This window comes from Mesoplodon densirostris, chromosome 11 (assembly GCF_025265405.1).
Source record: "Mesoplodon densirostris isolate mMesDen1 chromosome 11, mMesDen1 primary haplotype, whole genome shotgun sequence".
Taxonomy (NCBI): Eukaryota; Metazoa; Chordata; class Mammalia; order Artiodactyla; family Ziphiidae; genus Mesoplodon; species Mesoplodon densirostris.
The window spans coordinates 71,913,070-71,927,817 of record NC_082671.1 but is presented as its reverse complement, the minus strand read 5'-3'; the positions used below and the strand labels follow the sequence as shown (position 1 = coordinate 71,927,817).

General features: G+C 58.1%; 1 protein-coding gene across 1 annotated transcript in view; it reads right to left on the bottom strand.

Moving 5' to 3' along the window:
• Window positions 1-1,676: 1,676 nt before the first annotated feature.
• Window positions 1,677-14,748, bottom strand: part of MYH9 (myosin heavy chain 9) — a 94,114-nt gene continuing 81,042 nt past the window's right edge. Inside the window, exons 28-41 of the mRNA XM_060111699.1 lie at window positions 13,499-13,705; window positions 13,158-13,262; window positions 12,764-12,916; window positions 11,360-11,608; window positions 9,830-10,042; window positions 9,463-9,675; window positions 9,000-9,161; window positions 7,805-7,933; window positions 6,495-6,583; window positions 6,282-6,405; window positions 5,793-6,001; window positions 5,042-5,150; window positions 4,764-4,936; window positions 1,677-3,231 (exon numbers count right to left, since the gene is read on the bottom strand). Of these exons, the coding sequence (XP_059967682.1) occupies window positions 3,114-3,231; window positions 4,764-4,936; window positions 5,042-5,150; window positions 5,793-6,001; window positions 6,282-6,405; window positions 6,495-6,583; window positions 7,805-7,933; window positions 9,000-9,161; window positions 9,463-9,675; window positions 9,830-10,042; window positions 11,360-11,608; window positions 12,764-12,916; window positions 13,158-13,262; window positions 13,499-13,705 (2,253 nt within the window). The 3' untranslated portion in view covers window positions 1,677-3,113. The remainder of the gene's footprint in view (window positions 3,232-4,763; window positions 4,937-5,041; window positions 5,151-5,792; window positions 6,002-6,281; window positions 6,406-6,494; window positions 6,584-7,804; window positions 7,934-8,999; window positions 9,162-9,462; window positions 9,676-9,829; window positions 10,043-11,359; window positions 11,609-12,763; window positions 12,917-13,157; window positions 13,263-13,498; window positions 13,706-14,748) is intronic.

Sequence of the window (14,748 nt, the reverse complement as noted above, 5' to 3'; positions counted from 1 at the left end):
ATTGTTTGGAAAAATAAGCAACTGGTCAGAATTAGGGATGAGGAGGTCTCTAATGCTACCAGTCAAAGACCAGTGGGAAAGTCGACAACACAGTGGACGCAAGTGAAGAGGTGAGCACATGCTGGGACCAGGGTGAACGGTCCACCTCAGGGACCAGCAGTGTGGAGAGATGACCAAGAGTAATGAGAGAGAGGCTGGGAGGACGAGGGGCATTAGCAAGCTTTAGCCTCCACAGAGAGCACGTGAACAGCTGGACACAGAGCAAAGACCCCCTCCCTTCCACAGGGGACTTTGGAATCAGTAGCCCCTGGGCTCTCATGCTCATGCATGGTGGGTGGTCAGGCAACCCTGGTGACTGCACCCCCTTGGTGGGCAGAGGTTGGCACCTGGTCCAGTACTTCCCCTGCACAAGGTGAACAGTCAAGCCAGAGGACCTTAAGGGGGGGAGAACTGATATTTGTTGGGTCCTGTAGTGGGTTAAATGGATGCTCCCCCCCAAAAAACATGTATGTCCGTGACCTAATCTCTGCAACCTGTGAATGTGACCTTATGTGGGAAAGGGTGTTTGAAAATCCTTTAAGTTAAACATCTTGAGATGAACAATGATTACCTAAGTGGGCACTAAATCCAACAACTAGCATCCTTATAAGAGACACACAGAGAGACAACAGAGTAGGGGGAGAAGGCCACGAAAAGACGGAGGCAGAGATTGCAGTGATGCAGCCACAAGCCAAGGAAGGCTGAAGACACCCAAGCTGGGAGAGGCGAGGAAGAACCCCCGCCCAGAGCCTCTAAGGGAGTGGGGCCCTGCTGACAGGAAGCAGCACCCCAGGCTCCAGCGCTGGCGCCCACCCGCCTCTCCCAGCACCTCCTGCAGCTCCCTTCCCAGGGCCCGAAACTGCACCTGCTCGGAGGCTGGACGGGTCGGCTGCTGGAGGCCTGGTGGGTGCCCTGTCTAGGAGCCTGCAGCTCTCCTTAGCAATCCGGCCAGCCTCACAGTGGCCCCGAGGGCCCGCATGCAGACCTGCTGCCTGAGTCCACACCTTGAATCAAGTGGGCACCAAACCCCTTCTCTAAGGAGAGCCTTTTCCTGCCTCCCCTCCTGCCTGCAACTGCAGGGACATCTGTCTCCCCTGCCCCCGCACTCCCAGCGCCTGGCAAGGGGCCTGGACTATGCTCAGCCTTTGTTCAAAGAGTGAAGAAGGCAGGAACAAAGGCTGTGACAGTCCTGTGAAGAAGCCCTGCCCCAGCACCCACAGGCCTCGGCACCGGCTCCCTCGTTCCCCCTTCTATGGCACCTGGGTTGAATCTCCATAGGGTAGGCTTTGCATCGTCTGATGACTAAGAAAGCTTCTGGAAGTTAGCGCCTGGGCCTTGTATCTCTATCCCCCAGGCCAGCTCAGTGTCAATCACATAGTAGGTACTCAGTAATTGAAAGGAACCAAGATTTATGAGACACTCTTAGCATCCTTGGATCTGGCCAGCCTGCCTTTCTGCATGACTGTCACTGCCTACTGGAGCCTGTGCCCCAGTCGTGCTGCATTCCTGGAAGCTTCCAGAAATTGCACAAAGTAGGTGCCTACTGCAGAAGCAAAGCACAGTCCCTTCCAGGTGGCCCAAGTACAGTCCCTTCTAGGCCACCTGCTCCGGCGCAGAGACACCCCCAGACACATGGCTTATAGCACAAGGTTCTCTTTATTGTGATGCTCAGTGGAAAACATCTGTAAACCAGCTCACTGTAGTGGTGACGGCTGCAACCATGCTAAGGCACTTTCATTATATAAAAAAAGGGCAGGGGTGGGAGTTCTGTTCACTCCTTTGTGACAGCAACTGGGACCTGAATTCAGAGCTTTTTAGGCATATGTAGCTTTTATATATCTTCATGATTTCTCGAGAATTTGTTTCCTTAAAAAAAAAATGCCTTCTTTGCCATAAGTAAGTCTAGATGCAGCATATACAAAACAGTTAGGAATACAGGGAAATTCAGCCACCAGTGTAGACCAGTGTAGGACAAGCTACTCTCTTCTAGACGTGGTTCCAAAGGAAAGGCAGTGATAAAGACTTGGAATTTTATCATTTATTACAGTTAGAGGGAGAAAAGACAACTTTTTTTTTCTTTTAAAAATATCTGTGCAGATGGCAGAGTCTTGAATTATACTGAGTCAACGGTGCAGGTCACCTACCCTTGGGCCCCAGTCCTGGAGTAGGTTCAAGATCACCTGGCCCTTTCCACTGCTCTGGCTGTCAGGCTCGGGACAAGTCCCTTAACCATTAAATATATTTGGTCCCCAAGAGTGTTGGGAGAGGCCACTGCTGGCCTCTCCAGCTTGGCCCCTGGGCCCTGTCTTCTCAGCCCAGAAGCCCTGCTGCAGCAGGGGCGGGCTGCCCTCGGCAAAGGAGGGAAAGGGGTCATCATTGCACTTGAGACATTTCAGAATCAGGAAGGTGACAGTGGCGCCGCCCGACAGGGGTGGGGAGGAATGCCCCTCCCTCCCCGCGCCAGCTTCCCGTGCCCTGCACAGAAGTGGACCCCCTGGGCCTGCTCGTGCCAGACCACCCAGAGCCCACGGGAGTGGGGGGCCACTGGGGCAGAGGGTGTGAGGTCACCGCGTGTGATTGCCAACAGCAAAGAAGGGAGAGGGTGGCGGAGGCGGGGGAAGGTGACAACTCTTCTGGGGCGTCGGGCTAGCAAAACTCCTTAGTCTGAAGAAAAATAGATTCGTAAAAAACTCTCTTGCCCATCCCCGGAGGCCTGCCCTCCTCGCCTCACCATCTTGTGCTTTTCGGCAAGGAAAGGGGGTGGGGGGATACTGCTGGTCGCTCTGTTCCCGGGCCAGGGCCCGGGACCCTGACTCTTTGGTATTAGATTCCGGGGGGCGGAGGGGGGGGAAGGTGGGAGGGGAGCAGGCTGCAGCAGAGGAAGCCGGAAGCCCTTCAAGGAGGCCTGGGGGGATGGGCGGGGAGGTGAGGCCTGAGGTCCCCTGGCCTGTGGGGACAAGGTGGGGTCACGGTCACAGCAGTCCCAGGAGGGAGGAGGGGTGCTGCAGGGGCTGGGAAGGGGAAGCGGAGTCGGTGCTGTTGTCCGCCTCGGGCAGCAGGAGAAGAAGAGGCTGTTACTCGGCGGCTTTGGCCTCAGCCGCGTCGGCTTTGCCGTCCACCTCCTCATCCGAGCAGTCGCCGGCACCTTTCCGGGCCATTCGGCGGGGCACGACAAACGGCAGGTCCCCACGCCTGGGGGCAGAGGCAGCGGTCAGCGGGGCTGGCCAGGTGGCCGCAGTACAGCTCATGTGTTTCAAAGTGACCTTTAGAAGGACACTAGCTCCTGACATCCCACGGGGAGAAGCAACGGCTGGGGGGCCTCCGGGGACACAGCCTCCAGCGGGGACAGGAGGGCTGTCCCCTCCTGCCCCCCTCCAGCCTGAAGCTTCCCACTTCCACCCAAAACACTAGCAAAAACCCATCAGGTAATGGGGGCTGATTCAAAGGAGGGAGGCACAAGAGCAGATGAAGCTGCCTCTGCAAAATGCCACCCTCTGACCACACTGAGTACCAAAAGGGTGAAACCAAGAGACACACAGTGACTGTGTACAGCGCACAAAGACAGGCGTCTCCTTCCGGTCCCAGCTAAGGAAATCGATATCACACACCGACTAGACTGTCTGCTCTTGTTGCTTTTATGCTTTAAAAAAACGATCACTGGGGGCCTCCCTGGTGGCGCAGTGGTTGAGAGTCCGCCTGCCGATGCAGGGGATACGGGTTCGTGCCCCGGTCTGGGAGGATCCCATATGCCGCGGAGCGGCTGGGCCCGTGAGCCATGGCCGCTGGGCCTGCGCATCCGGAGCCTGCGCATCCGGAGCCTGTGCTCCGCAACGGCGGAGGCCACAACAGTGAGAGGCCCGCATACCACAAAAAAAAAAAAAAACAAAACGATCACTGGGAAAGGAGGTGAGCAGTGAGAATCTTGACCAAAAAGACCCCCTGCCTCGACCATTTCATGCTGCCTGAATGCGACACTCCTTGAGACTCGCCAAGCAGCCCTTTCCATTGGTTCAGAGTTAGAAGATGCCCGTATTCACCCAGCGCCTAAAGCTGTGCCAGGGACCGGCCGGGTTGCCTCCAGCAACTTCTGGTTGACAAAACCTGAAAACGTTCTCATCAGGTTTAGCGCTGCGACAGGAACAGACTCTTCAGGCAGGAGGGGAAGAAATCACCTGGAGAGTTTATTTAAAAGGCCGGGCTAGGACTTCCCTGGTGGCACAGTGGTTGAGAATCCACCTGCCAATGTAGGGGACACGGGTTCAATCCCTGGTCCGGGAAGATCCCACATGCCATGGAGCAACTAAGCCCGTGTGCCACAACTACTGAGCCCGTGTGCCACAACTATTGAGCCCATAAGCCTAGAGCTGTGCTCTACAACAAGAGAAGCCACCGCAATGAAAAGCCCACGCACCATAACTAGAGAAAGCCCGCGCGCAGCAACAAAGACCCGGCACAGCCATAAATAAATAAATAAATAAGTAAGTAAGTAAATTAAAAAAAAAAAAGAAGGCCGGGCTACAGTCCAGTAGGCAAGGAGAACGAGGAAGGGCTCTCTGAACAGCACTTTCTCGGCGTCATTAAGCACCTTGCTCACTGACATCTAGCTGAGAAAGGTGACCGAGTTTATAAGAGCCTCATTTTCCAAATTCTGCTCTTCAGGACAGACTAACTTTTTGAAGGAGAAAGGGTCCTGCGAAGGGGCGGGTGGGGCCGGCGGGGCTCACCTGAGCTTGTTCTTGAGGGAGCTGACCTCGCGGTTCATGGCATCCGCGGTCTCCGTGGCATCCTCCAGCTCGCGCTGCAGTTTCCGGCGGGAGGCGTTAGCCCGCTGGGCCTCTTCCTCGGCCTCCTCCAGCTGCCGCTTGAGCTGCTTCAGGCGGGTGGACGCCTTGTCCGCCTGCGGAGACGCGTGGCCAGGGGCCCCGGTCACAACCCCACATGCCTGTGGCCCACCCCGCCCTCAGCCGCCAAGGGGCAGGGCCCTGCTCCGCCGCCAACACACCTGGTCCTTATACTGCTCGGCGTTTCTCCGCTCATCATCCACCTGCAGCAACACATCCTTCAGCTTCTTCTCGGCCCGACGCACCTGCTTGCAAGCCGCCTGGCGCTCCCTGAAAGGCATGAACACAGAGGCTCGGGGGGCACCCTCTTTCGGAAGGTCTGGCCGACAAATCCACAGGCCGGGCCACCCATTCCTGGGCCTCACTGGTACTTCCCCTGATGCTAGGGTAGACCATCTTCACTGAACACTCTTATGAAGGCACTGGGATTAGCCCCATTTCACAGATAAGGAAACTGAGGTTAGGGGAAGGGAACTGACACATGTCAGAGAGCACATATAAAGCTACGAAAAAGAGGACTTCCCTGGCGATCCAGTGGTTAAAGACTCTGCGCTTCCAGTGCAGGGGGCGTGGGTTCAACCCCTGGTCAAGGGAACTAAGATCGCACATGCTGCTCAGTGCAGCCAAAGAAAAAGCTAGGAAAAAGGAAGATTGACCCCCATTACCCCCAAAGAAGTCTCAGTCTTGCTGAGCCCACAGATGGGCCCCACCTCTCTGATTCAGCCCTCAGAGAGTCATCAGGTTCCCCAACTTTAGAAGTGGGCTGTGGGTCCTATTCAAACTTCAAAAGCCCCAGCAAAAGGCCCTAAGGAAAGGGATGAGAGCCCTGTCAGGATGGGGGGAAACAGTCTCAGGGACGGGCACACAGAGGAGCCGGCAGACAGTGCCAGGCGACAGGCGAGGGGCACCCACTTGGTCTCGTTGTCCAGCTGCTCCTCCAGCTGTGCGATCTTGGCCTCGAGGGCGGTGATGGAGGCCTTGTACCTGGACTTGACAGTGCCCTCCATCTCCTGCAGCTTGACCTTGAGCTCCTTGTTCTGGCGCTCCAGCTGCTGCCGCGCGTTCTCGTTCTTCTGGGCATGACTGCGCTCCAGGTTCAGATCGGTGTTGATCTGGTCGATCTGTGGGAAGAAGGGCTGGTGACCTTGGGGAAGGCGGGGATCCCAGCTGGGGGCAGAGGAGGGGCAGCTGGACCCTGCAGGGGCCTCTGATCACTAGGCCTTCCCCCAAGAGGGAGCCGCCCAGCGTGAAGGATCCAGAAGCAGCTCAGCACCCGAGACAGAGGAACCAAGGAGCCAGTGCAGGCACCAGGACGTTATCCCCTAAGCGTCAGGGGGCGGCCGCCTCTGCCTCTGCCGCTGGGGAGGCCCACGCGCGTCACCGAGGGGCCCTGCCGCTCGCCTGCAGGTTGGCCTTCTTCAGCCTGTCGTTCACCAGCTCGGTGCTGCACTGCTCCTCCTCCAGCTCCTCCTCCAGCTGCGCGATGCGGGCCTCCAGGCGCCGCTTCTCCTCCAGCGCCAGGGCACTGGGGAGTGGGGAGGGGGGGAGGTGAGAGGGGCCGAACCAGAGCGGGGAACCCCGCACCCGCTCGCGCTCGCGCTCGCGCCGGCTCACCCTTTGCCGCTGCTGTTGGCCATCTCGTCGGCCAGCTCATCCCGCTCCTGCTGGGCCTGGCGCTTGGCGCGCTCGGCAGCTGCCAGCTCCTGCCGCGGGAACCGGAATGTGACCGGCCGGGGCCGCCCGCAGCCAACAGCCCTCCTCTGTTCCCGGCACTCTGAGCCCCTGGCCCCCTCTTCCCAAACCCCTTCCCAGGCCTGCCTCCTCCATGAAGCCCGTTCCCAGGAGCCCCTCTGAGGTCACAGCTTAGGCACCGTATGATTACACAGCCCCCATATCTAAGTGCTAAGAATTAAGCCAGGGCTTCCCTGGTGGCGCAGTGGTTAAGAATCCACCTGCCAGTGCAGGAGACATGGGTTTGAGCCCTGGTCCAGGAGGATCCCACATGCCGCAAAGCAGCTAAGCCCGTGCGCCACAGGTACTGAGCCTGCATTCAAGAGCCCGCGCACCGCAACTACTGAGCCCACGCGCCGCAACTACTGAGCCCGCGCGCCGCAACTACTGAAGCCCGCGCACCTAGAGCCCGTGCTCCGCAACGAGAAGCCACTGCAATGAGAAGCCCACGCACCACAACGAGGAGTAGCCCCGGCTCGCCGCAACTAGAGAAAAGCCTGCGCACAGCAACAAAGACCCAACACAGCCAAAAATAAATAAAAATAAATAAATAAATAAAATAAAAACTAAGCCAGGTGCCGGGGATGTTGCAATAAACAGGAAATCATCCTGGCCTGACAGGATGCTGGTCCCTCTACCTTCCAGGCAGACAGGAAGCAGGGGCGACAGGACAAAGACGTGAGTTAAGGCCACAGTGCGGGGCTCTGAAAGCCGGCGGGGGCAAGGGCTTCACCCTGAGGGTGAGGCGGCCTCACCAGAGACCCACGTGTGCACGAGGGTACAGCCACTCTGGTCAGGGTAGACAAGGAGAGCCTGGATGCCTGGCCCAGCTAGGAGCAACTGGGTAGCCAGCCTCCTCAAGGCAGAAGACTGCCTAGAGCCTGGGGAACGCTTTCACAACCTGCCTCATGTGAGGGACAAGGGCGCCGTAAGCCTCTGGGAGGGACCCCTCCTCCACAGGCAGCAAGTCACGGCATTCATGCGAGGGAGCCGACCCCAGGAGGTGACGATCACACACACGTTCTAATACACCAGGGAGCCTTGCTACTTCATGAAACCCCGAGGGGCACTTCTTTCAGAAAGCAAGAACCACACCGGCCCATTGCTGGAGCTTGGCCCGTTCTTCCAGGTCTGCCCGGGTGGCCCCGGCAGGTGGGTGGAGGCCCCGAGCGCCCTGCTTCGGCCCGGCCCACCTCCTGCAGCTGCATCATCTCGGCCTCCATGCTCTTCAGCTTCTTCTCGTTCTCCTTGGCCTGCGCCAGGATCTCCTCGCGGGAGGCGCGGGTGTCCTCCAGCTCCCGTACGCAGTCCTTCATCTGGGCCTGAGGGCAGGGAGGAGAGGCTTGGTGCCACCATCCCACCGCTCCCGTGTGCCCACACCCCCACACAGGGATGCCCCGCCAACGGGGACCGACGGCTGGGCCTCAGCCTGCAGCCACATTCAACCAAAAGAGTAAAGACAAAGCTTCCCTTTATTCTATACCATCTTTACACGCTTTTAACTGTTAGGATTTACAAAGCACACCTGCGGCAGCGTTAGTCCCTGGGTGGGTATTAGTCCAGCTATGTTTTTGTTTACTTTCTACCACCTCCTGTTGATTTGGATCCCGTGCTCTGGTGCCATCCCCACTGCTCCAGGTCAACGGCCACCTGCCAGGTTAGTCCCGGCAACATGGCGCGGTCATATGTCCTTTGTTCACTGGTGATTCATTTTAACTCTGAAGATCTTGGGAAATAGTTGTGTTTTTTTTCCTTTTGCAGATAAATCCCAAACTGGGATTCCCCAGGCCAAAGGATACAACCCTTGCTGGGCACGGCCAGGTGGCACCAGGTAGAGCGGCCACCGCAATGAGAGCACCTACGCCCTACGACCTCGCAAACACCAGCGTTTGCACTCGTTCTTATTGTTGCCGGTTTGCTGGATATGATGTGGCATCTCAGAGCTGGTTTTTTAAACTTATTATTCTTTCATTACTGATGAGGCCAAGTATGTGTTCTGTGCTCTGGGCTGCTTCTCTGAACCATCGGCTTGGAACCTTCCACCATTGTCCCTTAAGGCTGGGATGGGTCACGTCTGGTTTATTCAAGAAATCTGCCACTAAGTGACTCTAACGCCATTGCCTTTCTAGGTTTACACTTGCTTGTTTCTTTGTTTAAGGCACTCAAAGACAACAATCTTACTGCAGGTTTGCTTCTGGCTGGTTTGTTTCTGCTCAGCTTCTGGGTTTCCATCTGTGAGACGGAGCTAAAGGCGCCCAAGACCTCCCTCGGGGAGGGCGAGGTGGCACTTCCCAGCATCCATCGGCCACCCCGCTAGTGTCCCAGCCCCGTGCTGAGCCCAGCGCTGCCACGTGCAGCTGGATCTGGTTTGGTCCAGCCTGAGCTCACCTGCAGCTTCCTCAGCTGTTTGATGGCTTCGTCCCGGTTCTTGTTGGCCGAGTCGATGTGGGCCTCCAGGTCCTTCAGGTCCATCTCCAGCTTCTTCCGAGCAGCCACAGCCATTGAGCGCTGCTTCTTCTCGTCCTCCAGCTCAGCTTCCATCTCCCGCACCTGGGGAGATGCCGACGGCTCAGGAGGCCGGACGTACCCACAGACCCTGCCTCAGCTCACGGCCCAGGTGGGCTTGGTCCAGTCCCGTGGCGTCCATGGGGGCATCCAGGGACAGGGAGGATTTCTGACCATAAAACCCTAGTAGAGGGGGTCACTGACCCCCAGGCAGAGGACTGGAATGTGAGGACGTGGAGGGCATCATCAGGGGACTCCCACAGTCCCGGCGGAAGGAGAAAGGAGCCCCCAGAACCCGGGGCTCCCTGCACGCCTCTGCCCAGGGGAGCGGGAGGGCCGTCCGCACCTGTCTGACCAGCTGCTTCTTCTTCTCCTCGCTCTGCTCGTCACGGCCCTGCAGGTCCCGCTCGAACTGGGCCTTCATGGCCTGCAGGTTCACCTCCAGCCGCAGCTTGGCATCCTCGGTTGCCTGCAGCTCGTCCTCCAGCTCCTCGAGCTGGGTCTTCATCTCCTCCACCTGCTGCTCCAGGGCCCGCTTGGACTTCTCCAGCTCGTGGACCTGCCGCCGAGGGGATGCAGTCAGGAGCAGAGGGGCGCGAGGCCCCCAGGTCCCCAGCCTCAGTGTCCGTGAGCCCCTAATCCTTCGCGTCCTGAGGCCATCTCCCTCCCCCGCCACCCCCGCCCCAGTGCCGGCCGTGGGCTCGGGGACTTACGCTCTTGCCGACGTCGTCCTTGGAGCTCATGAGGTCCTCCATCTCCGCGCGGAACTGCTTGTTGAGCCGCTCCAGCTCTGCTTTCTGCTCCACAGCCTCCTCCAGAGCCCGGGCCAGAGACAGTGCCTTGGTCTCCTTCTCCCGGGCCTCGGCCTCCGCCCGGTCGCGCTCCTCCGCGTACTTGGCAGAGATGGTCTTCTCCTCGGCCAGGAGCTGCGAGACAGGCGGGCACCATGAGGCTCGAGCAACCGGCTCTCAGAAAGAGCTCAGGGCCTGCTGGCCTCTGGCAGGTAAAGCATCCGGGCCCGAACTCCCTGGGGAAGGAGGGTCCCAAGGGCCAGGTCTGGGGGGAGGGGGACCAAGGAGAGCAGCGAGCCGGCTGCTTCCGACTGTGACACGTGCTGTGCGGTGTGTCCTCATGAGCAGACGAAGGCAGAGATGGCCTCTGCCACAACCCATTAGAGTCTGTGTAACTTTTATCACTTAGTAACCAAGGTTCTTTACGACACTCAGTGTCCCTTCCAGGAAAGCCCACAGGAAGTAAATATTTCACCCCCAGGACCCGGAAAGCCCCTGGTTTTCCTGAATGACTGGTTGGCGTTTACCTTGAAAAGAATGTGAATCTGGCTGCTCGGAGGCGCGAATCCCTTGTGGCCCTCCTCCAAGGATGTGACGCATCTTTTCCCTGCGCTGGCCCACCCTGACCGTATCATCTTATTTTCCCCCCTTCCCCTTCCTTTTGCTTCAGCACCTCTTTATTCCATGGGCTTATTTCTTAAATGGGCCAGATGGGAAACGCTTTAGACTTTGCACGTGTGACTTCAGACTTTACGTAAACTGCTATGTTAGCACAAAAGCAGCTGTAGTGACAGCTGTGCTCAATACCTCTGTCCACAACAGGCAGTGGGTGCCCTTGGCCAGTTTGCCGACCCCTGCTTTATTCCATTTTTCTATCCCACCCCACTGTCTGCGTCTCGGTAAGCTGCCTCAGATCTCCTGGAGTAAACAAGAGTTATGAACGTATAAAGAAAAATTCTAATTAAAGAAGATTCTAAAAACAAAAAACCAAGAAAGGGGAGGGCTTCCCTGGTGGCGCAGTGGTTGAGAGTCTGCCTGCCGATGTAGGGGACGCAGGTTCGTGCCCCGGTCTGGGAAGATCCCACATGCCGCGGAGCGGCTGGGCCCGTGAGCCATGGCCGCTGAGCCTGCGCGTCCGGAGCCTGTGCTCCGCAATGGGAGAGGCCACAACGATGAGAGGCCCACGTACCACAAAAAAAGAAAGAAAAAAAGAAAGGGGAAAAGTTGCTCCCAAACCTATCGTGTGAAGACACCCAGTTCTGAGCGCTTTCTTTCCAGGCGCCTCAACGAGCTGGAATCCAGGAGGGCCCCCTGAGCGCCTGCCCCTCAGGGCCTCCTCTCGAGCTGGGTGACGGTGACCCCGGGCCGGGCTGACGGACAGAGGCCCCCGCCCTCTGCAGGGTGTCTGCGGAGGGGAGGACGTGAGGCGGTGGCAGCACCCACAACACCCACCTGGTCGAACTTCTTCTGCTTCTTCTCCAGGTTGGAGACGCTCTGCCGCTGGTGGTCCAGGTCCACGAGCAGGTCGTCCAGCTCCTGCTGCAGCCGCGTCTTGGTCTTCTCCAGCTTGTCATAAGCGGCCACCTTCTCCTCGTAGCGCTGGCTCAGCCCCTCCAGGTCCTTCTGGAGCTTCCTCTTGGCCTCCTCGGCCGTCTCCAGGCACCCCACACCATCCTCCATCTTCTTCCTCATGTCGGTGACCTGGGCGGGAGCAAGGGGTAAGGAGGCACCCAGCACGGCACCTGCTCGGGTAACATGGCCGCACCTGGGACAGCTGGGAGCTGGTCTGCCACCCGCCAGCGGAGGAATGGGGCGCCAACCCAGTTACGGAGACGGCTCCCCCAACCACTTCCCGCTCCCTCTGGGGCCAGGGAAATGGAGCTTCTGCAGAGGGCAGGTGCCTAGCGCATGGAGCCCAGGGGAGGCGGACACCACAGGTCAGCTTGGGAAGGCCTCTCAGTCGTGACCTGCACCAGCTGCTCGTACCAAGACGGAGGCCTACAGTGGGAAGCGTCCTGCCCTCCCCTCCCCTCCTCTCCTCTCTCCCAGGCAGCAGCCTGGTGCCCCCTGCCTGCAGGCATCCGTCTCGCAGTCCCCTCCTCGCATCTGGACACACAGCTGCCACCGTGCACACACTCCCTACCGCCACCCAGTTGTGGAACTGACCCTGCACCCTCCCCGACCTGGTGCAGATCTTCTGGCACGTTTAAGTCCTAAGACAGGATCCGGAAGAGGGGCCTTGGTCTATCTTTGGCCCCAGACCCTTTCAGAGTCTAGAGAAGACTATGACCTCCTTCTCATAATGAGGTTTTAACATGCATGAAGCAAAATAAGTAGGATTACCAAGAAACCAATATAGAAAAGTGCAGTTATTGGGTATTTTTTAAGACTGTGGTTCAGTAACCATCGTGCTGCTTTATCAGCACAGCAGATAGCAGGCTCCTGAGTAGCTAGGAGCACGATGACCTTCCCAAAGCCTGGCCTCAGTTCGGACACGATGACCAGTGGTTTCTACTGAACAGGCCACTGGCACTGCTAGGGCCACGGCTTGTTGCCTACATTCATAACAGAAGAAAATGCTGAAGGCCAGCTGGAGATGGGTGAAATGAAGATGTATGCCTCCTCCACCCAAGTTCATGGGTTCCTAAATTCTCCTTGGGGATCCCAGGCATGAGCCCTGGTCTGGGGAGGGCAGGAGCTCCCCCAAGGGAAGGTGTCCAGCTCGGGGAGGCCTGGGTGGACCCAGCGGCAGGGCTGTGCTCTGGAGTCCAGGTGGGCGCCCCGCCAGAAGCTCCCAGGCCTGCAGGTTCCAGCCCACAGTTCCCGGGGGTGTCTTGCAGGGAGCCAGCTCCGAACCTGGGCGTGGAGGGTGGCGATCTGCTTCTCGAGGTTCCGCTTGGCCTCCTCCTCCTCCTCCAGCTGCTCCTTTAAGGAGTTCTTCTCATCCTCCACCTGCTTCAGCTTGGTGCTCAGACTCAGCTTCTGCCGGTTCTCCTCCTGCAGGAGCTCCTACTCAGAGAACAAGGAGGGCAGGGGCTCAGGACCCGCAGCGTCAGGGCCTTGCGGTCCCCATACCCTTGGGGGAAGGCGGGAGCAGTCCCTCGGATTCAGGGGGCAGCCAGCAAAGACCTGGCAAGGAGCCGGGAGGATGCAGAGAGCCCATGGATGCAGGGGAGGATGCTCTGAAACAAAGACCCAGAAGCCTGGCAGCTAATGCCATGCGGGCACAGGGACCCGTCGCCGCCCTTACCTGCGTGTCCTGCAGCTGTGACTCCAGAGCGGAGAAGTCCTTGGTGAGCTTGCTGGACTTGCTGTCCGACTGGGTGAGAAGACCCGTCACATTGTCCAGCTCGACCTGCGCACGGACGGGAGACAAAGCCCTGTGAGATCGACCACGACTGCTTGGGCCCCACCTCGGCTCTCTCGGCCATGCTGGACCTGAGTCACAGGCTGAACCCCAGAGGCCTCGCAGATTGAGCCAGGTTGCGGAGACAGAGAGAGAGAGAGAGAGAGAGAGAGAGAGAGAGAGAGAGAAGAGCGGGAGCTCTGGCGATGTGGGCCAGGACCCAGGAGATCCGGCAGAGGCCTCACCTGCATCTTGGAGACCTTGTCGGCCAGCTCCGTGCGCACGCGCTCCCCCTCAGTGAACTTGACCTGCAGCTCCTGAAGCTGGGCCTCCACCTTCTTGCGCTTGTGCTCGGAGTCCCCCTTGCCCTGAAGCAGCACCTTCACCTCATTGGCCAGCTCCCCTCGCTCATTCTCCAGGGTCTGCTTGGCCTTCTCGAGGTTGGCTTTCACCTGGCAGCGGGGAGAAAAGCGAAGACGTGAAAGGGGGCACCTGTGACGTGAGGCTGGTCTTTCTAACATCGTCGAAGATCTGGCGGATCCAGAACCAGAATCGGCTGCCTTTGCAGCAAAAACGACACTGGGCAAGTCCAGGGGATGACGAGCTGGCAAGGGCCCCAGACTCGGAAGGCTCGGGCCTGATGTGAACTCAGCACCCAGCTGGGGCCGGACACCCGGCGCGTGGGCTCCCCCAGCTCTCAAACCATCCCTGCCCGGCCTCCTGCACGGGCTTCAGGGAGCATCCAAGGGCAAGATGTCATCACTGCTGATGTTAAGATTTTAGCTATTATTATAGGATGAAGGAAATTGTAATTGTTCGTAGTTAAGACTTCCAGGAAAGCCTCTTGAAAATTTGATGTTCAAAGTAGCACAGTAATGTTCTTCCAAACAACATAAAAGCCGAGTTTACAGAATAAACACAACAATCCCAATCTAGTCCGTACCGAGCCGGCCACGGCATCACGGGCAAGTTCAAGGGTAAACTGGACCCAGCGTGAACGCAAGGTCACTTTGGGTGAAAACAGCTAAAGGACCAGGCAAGGCTTCAACCTGCCCAGAACCAGGTGGAAATTGAAGGTAGACAGGTAGACAAGGCAGGTTTCTGAAAATATTGTACAGGTTGCCATGTGGAAGAGCCTCTGCCTTCTCAGGCTGCCACCAAGGGTGGCCGTGAGCTGGAAGCCACGGGATGCAGGACTGGTCTTGTTCAGGAACTGCCCGGCCACAGCTGCCTGGCCGAGAAACCATTTGGGGTCAACATCCCCAGGGTTCTCCCACGAAGACTCCAGCTGACCACCTGTTGGGGGTGTTCTAGAGAAGGGACGGGCTTCAGAAAAGAGGACCCCGATGGCCCTCTGAAACTCAGTTTTAGAGTCGCTCCAATTCCATGAAATTTTCTGGTCTGGCAGGTTGATGAACAAGATAATGATGATAATGAGAATAAATGATTCTTGAACAACTTACCGAGCCCTTACTACCTAAGTGCCTCACGTGTT